The sequence below is a fragment of the Mobula birostris genome, chromosome 4 (assembly GCF_030028105.1).
Source record: "Mobula birostris isolate sMobBir1 chromosome 4, sMobBir1.hap1, whole genome shotgun sequence".
Classification (NCBI taxonomy): domain Eukaryota; kingdom Metazoa; phylum Chordata; class Chondrichthyes; order Myliobatiformes; family Myliobatidae; genus Mobula; species Mobula birostris.
This window is the reverse complement of record NC_092373.1, coordinates 91888803-91902937: the sequence shown is the minus strand read 5'-3', so window position 1 is coordinate 91902937 and position 14135 is coordinate 91888803. Positions and strand designations below refer to the sequence as shown.

General features: G+C 44.5%; 1 protein-coding gene across 8 annotated transcripts in view; it reads left to right on the top strand.

The window, feature by feature from the left end:
- Nucleotides 1-14135, top strand: part of LOC140196472 (cilium assembly protein DZIP1L-like) — a 283878-nt gene that overhangs the window by 197015 nt on the left and 72728 nt on the right. For all 8 annotated transcript variants that reach the window (XR_011885722.1, XM_072255743.1, XM_072255744.1 and 5 more), the window contains one exon: nt 3437-3570. Coding sequence is in view for 7 of the 8 variants with exons in the window: in XM_072255743.1 (XP_072111844.1) it covers nt 3437-3570 (134 nt within the window). In the remaining variant the exon portion in view is untranslated. The remainder of the gene's footprint in view (nt 1-3436; nt 3571-14135) is intronic.

The window sequence follows — 14135 nt, the reverse complement described above, 5'->3', positions numbered from 1 at the left end:
TACATGTCCCGACTCTCTCACTATCACTAATACCCATTCCCAGTCTCTGATTGTCACTAATATCCGCCCCCTCACTCTCACTCTCACTAATACCTGTTCCCTCGCTCTGTCATTGTCACTAATAACTGTTCCCCCACAGTCATTGTCACTAATGCTTGTTCCCTCTCTCTCAGTGTTTCTAATACCCATTCACCCTCTCTCTCATTGTCAGTAATACCCGTACGTCTACTCTCTCACTGTCACTAATACCCGTTCCCCATTCTCTCACTGACACTAATACCCGTTCGCCCACTCTCTCACTGTCACTAATACCCGTTCCCCATTCTCTCACTGTCACTAATACCCGTTCCCCATTCTCTCACTGTCACTAATACCCGTTCGCCCACTCTTTCACTGTCACTAATACCCATTCACTCACTCTTTCACTTTCACTAATACCCGTTCACCCACTGTCTTATTGTCTCTAATTCCCGTTCATCCACTGTCTCATTGTGACTAATACCTGTCCCCCCACTCTCTTACTGTCACTACTACCCATTCCCCCACTCTATCATTGTCACTAATACCTGTTCCCCCACACTGTCATTGTCACTAATACCCGTTCACCCACTGTCTCATTGTCACTAATACCCATCACCACTCTCTCATTGTCACATACCCGTTCACCCTCTGTTTCATTGTCACTAATACCCATTCCCCCCACTCTCTCATTGTCACTAACACCCATTCCCCCACTCTCTCAATGTCACAAATACCCCTTTCCCCACTCTCTCATTGTCACTAACACCCATTCACCCATTCTCTTATTGTCACTAATACCCATTTGCCCACTCTCTCACTGTCACTAATACCCATCTCCACTCTCTCATTGTCACTAATACCTATCCCCACTCTCTCATTGTCATCAATACACGTCCCCACTCTCCCATTGTCAGTAAGAGCGATTCCCCCACTTTCATTGTCACTAATACACATTCCCACCACAGTTGCATTGTCACTAATACCTGTTCGCCCACTCTCTCATTGTCACTAATACCCGTTTGCCCACTGTCTTATTGTCTCTAATTCCCATTCATCCACTGTCTCATTGTGACTAATACCTGTCCCCCCACTCTCTTACTGTCACTACTACCCATTTCCCCACTCTATCACTGTCACTAATACCTGTTCCCCCATACTGTCATTGTCACTAATACCCGTTCACCCACTGTCTCATTGTCACTAATACCCATCACCACTCTCTCATTGTCACATACCCGTTCGCCCATTGTCTCATTGTCACTAATACCCATCACCACTCTCTCATTGTCACATACCCGTTCGCCCATTGTCTCATTGTCACTAACACCCATTCCCCCACTCTCTCAATGTCACAAATACCCCTTTCCCCACTCCCTCATTGTCACTAACACCCATTCACCCATTCTCTCATTGTCACTAATACCCATTTGCCCACTCTCTCACTGTCACTAATACCCATCTCCACACTCTCATTGTCACTAATACCCATCCCCACACTCTCATTGTCACTAATACCCGTTCCTCCACACTCATAGTCACTAATACCCATTCCTGCACACTCATAGTTACTAAAACCTGTCCCCACTCTCTCATTCTCCCTAATACCCATCCCTACACTCTCATTGTCACTAATACCCATTCCCTCACACTCATAGCCCCTAATAACCCGTTCCTCCACACTCATAGGCACTAATACCCATTCCCCCACACTCATAGTCACTAATACCTGTTCCTGCACACTCATAGTCACTAATAGCTGTTTGCCCTCTCTCTCACTGTCACTAACACCCATCCCTACTCTCTCATTGTCACTAACACCCATTCCCCCACTGTCATTGTCACTAATATCCATACACCCACTCTCATTGTCAGTAATAACTTATTCACCCACTCTCTCATTGTCAATAATATCCATTCCCCCACTCTCTCATTGTCAGTAATTTCCATTTGCCCACTCTCTCATTGTCAGTAATACCCATTCCCCCAGTCATTGTCACTAATACCCATCCCCAGTCTCTCATTGTCATTAATACCCATTCCCCCACTCTCATTGTTACGAATACCAATGCCCACTCTCTCATTGTCACTAATACCCGTCCCCACTCTCTTATTGTCACTAATACCCGTCTCCACCCTCTCTTTGCCACTAATAGCCATTCCTCCACACTCATTGTCACTAGTTCCCGTCCCCACTCTCTCACTCCCACTAATACCCATTCCCCCACTCTGTCATTGTCACTAATAACCGTTCCCTCACATTCATTTTCACTAATACATGTCCTCACTCTCTCATTGTCACTAATACATGTCCCCACTCTCTCATTGTCAATAATACCCACCCCCACTCTCTCATTGTCACTGATACCCATTCCATCGCAGTCATTGTCACTAATATATGTCCCTGCTGTCTCATTGTCGCTAATACCCGTCCCCACTCTCTCATTGTCAGTAATACCTATCCCCACTCTCTCATTGTCACTAATACCCGTCCCCACTTTCACATTGTCACTAATAGCCATTCCCCCACTTTCATTGTCGCTAATACCCATTCCCCCACAGTCTCATTGTCACTAATACCTGTTCGCCCAGTCTCATTGTCACTAATACCCGTCCTCACTCATTGTCACTAATACCCATCTCCACTTTCCCATTGTCACTAATAGCCATTCCCCCACTTTCATTGTCACTAATACCCTTTCCCCCACAGTCTCATTGTCTCTAATACCTGTTCGCCCACTCTCTCATTGTCACTAATACCCATGCCCACTGTCTAATTACCACTAATACCCATCCCCACTCTCTTATTGTCAGTAATACCCATTCCCCCACACTCTCATTGTCACTAATACCTGTTCGCCCACTCTCAATGTTGTTAATACATGTCCCTACTCTCTCATTGTCACTAATACCCATCCCCACTCTCTCATTGTCATTAATACCCGTCTCCACTCTCTTATTGTCACTTATTCCCATTCCCCCACACTCATTGTGACTAGTACCCGTCCCCACTCTCTCACTGTCACTTACACCTGTTCCCGCACTCTCATTGTCAATAATACCAATTCTCCCACTCTCTCATTGTCAATAGTACCTCTTCTCCCACTTTCTCTCTTTTCGTGTCACTGATACCCGTTCTCCCACTCTCACTTGCTTTCCCACTGCTTTGTGTGTCCTCAATCCCTCTAATTCTCTTCCTCCTTTCCTCGATCCTTACCTTCCCTTGTTCCACTCCCTCACCTTTGCCTTTTATCTTCATCCTCCCCCTTGTTTCCCTGTTCATTGAACTTCCCCCGCAATGATACCCAGTAACCCCCCACTGCGCAACAGTGTCCTCCCTCCTCCACCTGGCTGTCTCTCTCACTTCCATCCTCCAGGTCGTTTGCCTAACTTTACTTCAATGATGTGTGTTGTACAGATTTGGAGAGTACACTAGACCGCAAACAGCAGCTCCTGGACACCCTGAGGCAGAATCCAAAATTCATCAAACAATTTCGCCCCATCCTGGAAGAGTCTTTACAGGAGAAGTTGGAAAGCATGGGCCTTAAAAAGGTAAAGGTGGGATTGATGAGATCAGTCTGAGAGCTGGCCTGGTGATTGTGCAGTGAAGTGGTGAGGCATGTTCAAAACTAGGTTAATGAAGGTGCTCTCTTTGATGATAAAGAAAAATCAAAGCATTTGATGCTGGAAATCTGAAATGTGTGCAGGAAATGTTGGGTACACTGGTACAGGCTGAACTGCTGTTGTTTTCCATTAATTTCCAGTTAAATTTTCGACTTTCATTATGATGTTGCTGCAGAGTGTCAGAAGGTTTAATATTGATCTTGGGTGATGTCTGTGTGGACTTTGCACATTTTCTCTGTCACAGGGATCAGTGCTTGTTCAGTGCATTAATGGATGATAAGTTGACACATGGCAGAAAAATTGGTTGTGTTCTTCATCATGAGGAGAATAGTCATAGAGAACAGCATGATATTGATCATTTGGTAATAATGTAGGGCGCTTATTCCCCATTGTAGACTTACAGTAGCTTTAGCTAGAGGTCATTGTATAAGATTAGGGCGGGAGATTCAGCGGGGATCTGAGGAAGAATGTTTTCATCCACAGGGTGATTGCATTGATTAGATGAATAATATCCTGTATTCTGTCTTGGTAATAAATCTGTAATGTGCTGTAATGGCTTCTCTGTAATGTTTCACTGCTAAGGCTAATGAAATGGCTTCTCTGTAATGTTCACTGCTGAGGTAACGATTTCTCTGTAGCAGCAATGTTTGGGATATGACTGGAGATAACAGGACTGTGGTTATGCATGTTAGCCAATCAGGATTTTGTTGCTCTGTCTTGTGAATCTGGAAGGAGTTTTTTTCGCGGGCTTTTGCCAGGGAGAGATGAGGAGAGAAGACGCGAATGGAGAGATTTGGTAGACTGCTGGACGGGGTAGACTTGGAGCGAGGATCCAAAGGGCAGCGGCGATCAGAGGAGGTCGATGGTGAACGATCGACTTATCAGTGAGCTCCAACTTTGCGTAACAGAATGTTTAATAAGATTGGGCCCTTTTTTTCTTTTATTTCGTTTCTCTACTAACCATATAGTCAACGTAAGAATTATAAAGCTTAATTGTTTAGTCGCATATTGTGTACTGTTTGGTATTTCGGGGTACTGCTTTGTAACAGGGAACACATCGCGCAGCATCCATCCAAATGAGATTTCTTAAATTTGGCCGGGCAAGGGGTTATCACCCCCTATATTAAGCCGCTAGCCAAAGTGAGAGTTGCAATTGTGGGGGCTACGTTCGGGATTGATTCTGTCGGATTCTGTGTGATTACCCTGAGCAATGAATCAGTGGGGCAGATGAATTGCCCCACTCTGGATGAATTGTTAATTCCACTGTCAAGTACTGTTGAAGTTGCGATTGTGGGCAGAGGTTTGATAAAATGACGTTTTAATGCAGACCAGTGCTGAGGTAGTGGTAGCAGGGGGACGGAGATTTCAAAGACAGGGTTCTCTCGTTTCTGAGGAGTGAGGGGAAAGAGTGATTGGATTTGGAATGTCTAATTAGTCCACATCCCCCGGTGAAGAGTGAGAATTCTGAATTAGTATCTGCCCTTACTTCTCCGGCGAATAAATGGAAAGATCAGATTCTAAGTCCCAGCTATGGCAGGCTCCGCCTATTCATTGGAATAACGCCCACCCCTAAAAGGAAAGAGGAGTATGAGACTTGGGCAGGGCAAACCTCTCAGTTGTCACTCTCAGATGAGTGGCATTGCTCTGATGATGAAAAGCGACAGGGATTGGTTGAAAGTTTGAATGGGCTAACGTTGTGGGAGCCATCAGGTTAAATTACCCCATAGCGACAGCTATCAATTATCTGCAAGCACTGGACAATGCTTTTGGTCTGACTGGAAGCCCAATGGAGCTGATGGTGGGGTTTCAGAACATGCATCAGGAGAAGTGGGAGAAGCTTTCTGCTTTTATTTTTTGGCCAGAGGGGCAGCTAAATTGCTTGCAGCGCAGAGGGGTCATTCAGGCGACTGAGGTGGATCAGTTAAGAATGGACCAGATAGCCAGGGGCACCCAGTCCCATGACCTGATACCTTGGGGTCTCCGACAGTCTCGTAAGATGCGTCCCCCTCCATCTTTTGTTGAGCTGATCAGAGAGGTACTGGAAGAGGAGAACACATCAGAGGCACGGGAGGACTCAGTCAGCAGGGTATAGTCCTCGGTTGTAGTCCCCTGCAGGGAAGTGACCACAGATAACCTACCCTGGGGAGCGGTAGAGGAGATTGTGGCAGAGTTAAGAATGGAGATGTGTCAGCTGTTATCAGCGGGTGTGACCCCCCCCCAAATGATGGAGCTGGTGGGGGGGGGGTGCGCAGATTCTCCAAGGGGACGAACAATGCAGAGGGCTGCTGGCAGCAGGTGTCACTCCAGAAGGAGCTCCTGGGTACTTCAGCAGGGAGAGTCATTGGGAGACCTGGTGGGGGAACGGCCTGGTGTCTCTGGGGGAACACATTCCCAGCAATGCACCAAGGAACCCCCAAAAGCGAAAGGTCCAATTCCAGAAGGCTTAGTGGGTCCACTCTCCAGTGTGTCGCTACGAATAGAGGGTATTTATGCTAAAGCCATACTCGACACCGGGTCACAGGTCACATTGTACCATTCGTTATACAACCGGTATCTGAAACACTTACCATTGACACCATTCAGGGCACTGGAGATCTGGGGGCTTAGTGCTGGTGATTATTCATACGATGATTATTTATCAGTGAAGTTGGAGTTCTCGGAGGCCGATGTGGGAGTATCTGACGTACTTGATACATTGGTGCAGGTTTGTCTGGACCCTGTTGAGAAAGGCAGCATTTCAGTTCTGGTGGGGACCAACACCCCTCTTGTGAGGAGGCTCATGGGGGCCTGCAAGGAGAAGGCTGTCGAGAGCTTTCTGGGAACATTGTCCGTGCACCCGGGGTTTTGAGCTGCTTTTGAGGAAGTGCGTGGCAGCATTGGGCCGGATACCGAATTTAAACGAGGGACTGTGTGGTTCACCCAGTTGAAGCCAATGGTGGTATGGTCTGGGGAAGTAGCAAGAGTGATGGGGTCCCCCAGATTTCCCGGAGTGCCTGAGGGAGAAGCCCTGTTAGTGGACGCTCAGGAAGACCAGGAGGGGGAGTCGGGATGTCCTGCTGGGGTACTGGTGAGGCCCGAATTGCAGAAACCCTTGGTTGTACAGGAATGCAGGATGGCAGTGATTGTCAGGAACACTACGAAGAGGGAGGTCACCTTCAAGCAGGGGATGCCGCTGGCGCATTTGTTCCCAGTGACGGTAATGTCTAGTGCTCCTGTGAGACACGCCAGGGAGAAACTATTGGGAAAAGAGGGAAAGTTGACCGCTGAGTCATTCAACTTTGGGGCCTCCCCGGTTCCTGCAGGTTGGAAGAGGAGATTGGTAGAAAAGATGTTGACGCTGGAAGGTGTCTTTTCCATTGATGAATTTGGTGTGGGTTGGTCCAAGAGCACGCGTCACACTATCCGGGTGACTGAGGTTCAGAGAAAGGTCACGGCAACTGGCCCCTGCAGAGGTGGAGGACTTTTGGCAGCATTTGTGTAAGTTGAAGGAAGCTGGGATCATCACTGAGTCCTGAAGTCCCTGTGCGTCCCCAATAGTAGTGGCCCGAAAGAAGAATGGGAAGGTATGGATGTGTGTGGACTACAGGACTCTGAACAGACGCACCATCCCTGACCAGTATTCTGTCCCGAGGATTGAAGGTGTGCTGGCCTGCCTGAGTGGTGTGAAGTGGTTCAGTGTGCTGGACTTGAGGAGTGGATATTACCAGATCCCCATGAGAGAGGCCGATAAAGAGAAAATGGCATGATGGAATTGATGGCTTTGTTGCAAAGTTTGCAGATAATATGAAGATAGGTGGAGGGGCAGGTGCTTTTGAGGAAATAGAGAGGCTAGAGAAGGACTTAAACAGATTGGAAGAATGGGTAAAGAAGAGGCAGTTGAAATAGAGTGCTCGGAAGTGTATGACCATGCACTTTGTAGAAGAAATGAAAGGGTTGAATATTTTCTAAATGAAGAGAAAATACAAAGAACTGAGGTGCAAAGGGACTTGTGAGTCCTTCTGCAGGATTCCTTAAAGGTTAATTTGCAGGTTGAGTCTATGGTGAGGAAGGGAATTGGGGTGTTAGCATTCATTTCAAGAGCACTAGAATTAAAAAGGCAAGGATGTAATGTTGAGATTTATAATGCATCGGTGAGGCCTCACTTGGAGTATTGTGAGCAGTTTTGAGCCCTTTATCTTAGAAAGGATGTGCTGAAACTGCAGAGGGTTCAAAGGAGGTTCACAAAAATGATTCCAGGATTGAATGGCTTGTCATATGAAGAGCATTTGATGGCTCTGGGCCTGTATTCACTGGAATTCGGAAGAATGAGAAGTGACCTATTGAATGGTGAAAGGCCTTAATAGAGTAGATGTGGAGAGGTTTCTTATGGTGGGAGAGTCTAAGACCAGAGGATGCAGCCTCAGAATAGAGGGACGTCCTTTTAGAATGGAGATGAGGAGGAATTTCTTTAGGCAGAGGGTGGTGAATCTGTGGAATTCTTTACCACAGGCAGCTATGGAGGCCAAGTCTTTATGTATATTTAAGACAGAGGTTGATAGATTCTTGATTGCTGAGGGCATGAAGAGATGCGGGAAGAAGGCAGGAGATTGGGGCTGAAAGGAAAATTGGATCAACCATGATGAAATGGTGGAGCAGACCTGATGGGCCAAATAGCCTAATTCTCCTTCTATGTCTTATGGTCTTATATACTTCCAATAAAGGAAGGTTGTGTCTGACGAGATTGATTGAAATTTTTGAGGTGTCATGTACCCCATGATGGGTTAAAGAACCAGTAAAAATGGAATCAAGTATTACTATTAACTAATGGTATTTATTAGTAACTACGCAATACAGTAATATAAATGCAGATAAATCAAACAGGTTAGCAATAATTTTATATATATAAGTAAGTGTGGAAGTATATGAAAACCAATCTTCTTCAAGTCAGGGGGTAAATAGATAGTCTTATGATCATGAGTAAAGTTCAGTTCAGTTCGTGGTATTGAGTTGAGTAGTGATGGAGAGAGAGAGGGAGAGATTTGAGTCTTCAGGTGAGCTGATGCCATCGATCTTCCCGTTGTACTCCGAAATCCTTTAGAAGTCACCAACTGTGACCACAACAAAGGGGACCGTTCTTCTGTAGTGGAATTATCAACCCAGGCGAGGGTTGGACACATGAATAACCCCCCACTGGTCACTCCCTTTTCACACTGCGAGAGCCACTGACCGATCTGCCTGATCGATCCTCCAAAACCCACCTTTTCTGTGGGCACAACAAAGCTCATTCAGTGTCCAAAACCATGTGTCTGTCTGTCTATCAGCTGATCTTCTATTTATCTCACCATGCTGAATACCAGCTGTCCATCAAGTAGCTCCTCCCTTCTCTCTCTTTAAGAACTTGGAAGCTGCCAGTGTCCTTGCAGAAAGTATAAGCAAACTGTGAGCTTCACCTTTCTCTCTCTTTCTTTCTCTCTCTTTTTAACAAGTTGTCTGTGTTGAGCACACTGTCTCGCTCTCTTTTCAAAAGCACAGTTCATTGGGGTAATTCAGGACCCTGTCATACCCCCTTCCTTTTAGAAAAATTTTTTTGACAAAGGCAACATTTTTAGTTTAAATGTAAATTACAGAGTTTGAAACAATACATGTATAATCACCAGATAACAGAGCAAACATGTGTACAATTTCTAACTTAACATCTAAATCAGCTATAATATTATTAGTATCTTTCACATGTTTGATTTTCAGGTCATATTCTTGTAATATCAGACTCCAATTTAATAACCTTCTATTCTTATCCTTCATCTTAGTTAGAAACACCAATGGATTGTGATCCGTGTAAACCACAAGTGGTTTCTGGGTAGGACAAACATAGACTTCAAGATGTTGTAAAGCCAGGATAAGTGCTAGCAATTCCTTTTCAACAGTGGAGTACTTTTTCTGATGCACATTAAATTTCTTTGAGAAATAAGCTACTGGGTATTCAATGTCATCCACACCCTTCTGTAACAGTACTGCCCCAGCAGTTTCATCACTAGCGTCTGTTGCTGTAGAGAATGGTTTTGAAAAATCAGGTGCTTTGAGCACAGGATGGTTTTCAGACGTTCAAATGCCTCCTCCATACAAATCTTTCACTCTTCCCTAGTAATTTTGTTAGGGGGAGAGCGATATCTGCAAAGTTCTTACAAAACTTTCGATATTACTCAACCATTCCCAAAAACCTTCTCAAAGCTTTCTTGCCTGTTGGAACAGAAACCTCAGCAATAGTTTGAAGCTTGGCCTGGACAGGAGCCAGTTGGCCCTGGCCTACCACATAGCCCAGATATGTAACTGTGGCATGGCCAAACTCACTTTTAGCAAGGTTCACAGTAAGATTGGCTTTGGACAGCCTTTCAAATAGTTTTTCTACTGCCACATTATGCTTTTCCCACATGTCATTCCAGACCACTAAGTCATCAATATAAGCCCCTGTATTTTCTAAACCCTGAATTAATGAATTCACCATCCTTTGAAATGTCCCTGGAGCATTTTTTATCCTGAAGGGTAAAACATTATATTCATACAGTCCAGCTGGTATCACAAATGTGGACATTTCTTTAGCCTTCTCTGTCAAAGGAACACACCAATATCCTTCTAACAGGTCAATCTTTGTAAGGTATTTAGCCTTTCCCATGCTATTAATACAGTCGTCCACTCTCTTTCCTGGTTCTTTCTTGTTCCCAATTTCTTGTTCAACCATTTTTCTTTCCTCTAAATTCATTCTGTAAGGATGCTCTTTGATGGGCTGGGCTGAATTTACAATGACGTCATGCACTGCAGCTGTGTACTGTCTTAGAATGTCAGGAAATAAATCTTTATGCTTGCTAATTAATTCTTTCAATTGTTTTTGCGGTCTAGATTCCAACTGATGGACCTTGTTATTAATATTTTTCAGAGCTTTGTGGAGACTACACTGAGTACATTAAAATTATCTGGTATCTTGGTTCCAGCCTTCACGACCCCATTTGTTTTCCTAACAGTACCCACAGGTGCTATCTTATCCAACCAATGTGCCATTTTAATTTGGGAGTTTTGCAAATACTGTTTTGCAAGGTCACAAGCGTTGTTAAGTCTCTCTCAGAATTTTAAAACATAATTAAGCATACTGACATGTATTATTATCGGCTATTATCGTCTGCATCTGAGCTTTCCTCATTTTAGCGGTCACCTTTAGTCTTAACTTTTGAGCAATTCCCAACAGCACATCCTTCTTAGCATCATCCAACGCTTCAGGAGTTGGTTCCAACAGAAACCTCTCAGCACTAACGTCCACTTCTGCTGCTTTTCCACACAAGCAAATCAAAAGGGATTTTCCCCAATCAATTCAAACAAGTCCCCACACAATTTTTAGAATAGCTCCCACCAACTTGTTCATACCCCGGACGCAGGCCCCAATTTTGTCACAAACCCCGTGACAGGTTAAAGATCCAGCACAAATGGAGAACACTTCGGAGTCCAGAATTGCTATTAACTAATGGTATTTATTAGTAACTACGCAATACAGTAATATAAATGCAGATAAATCCAACAGGTTAGCAATGATTATATATATATATATATGTAAGTGTGGAAATATATGAAAACCAAGCTTCTTCAAGTCTAGGGGTAAATAGATAACCTTACGATGATGAGTAAAGTTCAATTCAGTTCGTGGTATTGAGTTGAGTAGTGATGGGGAGAGAGAGAGGGAGAGATTTGAGTCTTCAGGTGAGCTGATGCCGTCGATCTTCCCATTGTCCTCCAAAATCCTTTAGAAGTCACTGACTGTGACCACAACTAAGGAGACCATTCTTCTGTGGTGAATTATCAACCCAGGCGAGGATTGGATACATGAATAACTCCCCACCGGTCACACCCTTTTCACACTGCGAGAGCCTGTGATCGATCGGCCTGATCAATCCTCCAAAACCCAAATTTTCTGTGGGCACAACAAAGCTCACTCAGTGTCCAAAACCATGTGTCTGTAGGTCTAACAGCTGACCTTCTATTTATCTCACCGTGCTGAATACCAACTGTCCATCAAGCAGCTCCTCCCTTCTCTGTCTGTAAGTACTTGGAAGCTGCCAGTGTCCTTGCAGAAAGTATGAACAAACTGTGAGCAGTCTTCGCCTCTCACTCTCTTTCTTTCTCTCTCTTTTTAACAAGGTGTCTGTGTTGAACACTCTCTTGCTCTCTTTTCAAAAGCACAGTTCATTGGGGGTAATTCAGGACCCCGTTACAGAGAACACAGCAAGAAAGGTCAGCGAGGGTATTGTTTTTGATGTAAATTCTTAGCAAGATTTTTGACAGGGCATGGCAAGCTAGGCAAAAAAGTAAAAGCTTGTGGGATCCAGGAGAGTAGGAAATTGTATCCAAAGGTTGTTTATTGACAAAATGTGATAAATAATTCTGCATCAGGAAGTTACTTCCAGTGGAGTTTTATAGAACATCATGCTTTCTGTTTGAAGTAAATATTAACTACACCTAACTATAGGAAGGATATCAGTAAGATTTAAACAGTGCAAAGAAGATTTACTAGGATGTTGCCGGGTCTTTAGGAGTTGAGCTACAGGGAAAGATTAAACAGATTAGGACTTTATTCCTTGGAGCGTAGAAGAATGAGGGGAGATTTGATAGAGATTTACAAAATTATGAGGGGTATAGACATAGTAAATGTGAATAGGCTCTTTCCACTTAGATTAGGAGAGATAAATACGAGAGGACATGGCTTTAGGGTGAAGGGGGAAAAGTTTAGGGGGAACATTAGGGAGAACTTCTTCGCTCAGAGAGCGGTGGGAGTGTGGAACGAGTTGCCATATGACGTAGCAAATGTGGGCTCAGTTTTAAGTTTTAAGAATAAATTGGATAGGTACATGGAAGGGAGAGGTCTGGAGGGTTATGGACTGGATGCAGGTCAATAGGACTAGTGGAATAATGTTTCGGCACAGACTAGAAAGGCCGAATGGCCTGTTTTCTGTGCTGCAGTGTTCCATGGTTCTATGGATTTAATTGACAGCAATAGGCTTGATAAAGATTTTCACAGATGGTACAGACACTGGCCACATGGATGCACTGAGGTGCAAATCAGTGCATTGCTTTGTGATGCCCAGTCTTTTGAGCAGAACATCGGTAACTTGAATTTATTGTAGAAAAGAGGATGTTATCCTTTACTTTGGCAGCGGGTAGCTCCAATGATCTGCTGGATTCTGACCTTTGGTGATATTTGTGTGGAGTCTGCTCTTTCTCCCTGTGGTACCTGTGCTTACCCCTGTGTTCTGTCTCCTCCCACATTCTAAAAAAACATATAGGTTGGTAGGTTAATCTCCTCTGTAAATTATTTATTGATAGTAAGTAAGGGGCAGAATCTATGGCAGGGGTTCCCAACCTGGGGTCCACAGGCCATTTGCTTAATTCAGTCCAATTCAGGTGTAATTGTCATTCAACAATACGTGAATACCCATGAATATAGCCAAATAAGACAGTGTTACTCTGCAGCTAAGGTGCAGAACACAGTATCAACAGTCACACAGCACAAAGCACACACAGCACATACAAGGTAGCAAGCACATAAGGATACAACCATGCAAAAAAGACCAGAGCCATGATACAGCTTGCCTTCTGCCGAGTGAACACTTGGGGGCAGCACCAACTCCAGCCTGGACACCATGCCACACTGACCCCAGTGGAGCATACCGGCTCTGTCTGTTAACAAGCAACACTGCAGCTTGAAGTCTAGTTCTCACACATACAAGATAGCAAGCTCTTTTAGGATATCAGTAAAATGCAACCATGCAAAAGAAAAATATAGTCCAGACCCTGAGTCTATCAATGCCACAGATATCTGTAGTCGACCATAATATAGCATTACTTTGGGGCCGAGGCGCAAACACGGTACCAACAGTCACACAGCACAAAGCACATATAGCCCATACAAGACAGTAAGCACATAAATAAATCAATAATGGTATTGGTCCATAGCATAAAAATGTTGGAACCCCTGATCTCTGGGGTAGTTGATGGGAATGCGGGGAGAGTAGAAGTGTTGTGGTAGGATTAGTGGCAGAATGTGTGTTTATTGTTTGCTATAACCTTGATGGAGCGAAGGACTTGTTTCCACATTACAGTTCGCAGCGACTCATACCTGGGAAGTTCAATGTGGCAAAGGGATATACTATACAGGAAGGAGAAGCTTGAGTTGTGTTGAGGAATAAAGGGAGCTTGGTATGTTTGTCCAGAGATCCAGCAACAGAACAAGGTCGATAAGGTGGTTAAAAAGGCAGCTGGGGTGCCATCTTTTACTAACCAAGCATGGAGGATAATGCAGGGAGGTTGTGCTAGAACGTGAGTTAGGCCATAGTGTGAGTGCTCCACTCAGTGCTCCATCACATTGTTTAGTCACTTCCGTCTTCATGGTACATTGCATCAGGAAAGCTAACAGTATCGGCAAGGATGTCTCCCTGGTCATTCCCCTTTCTCTCTTTTACCTTCAAGGAAAAGAT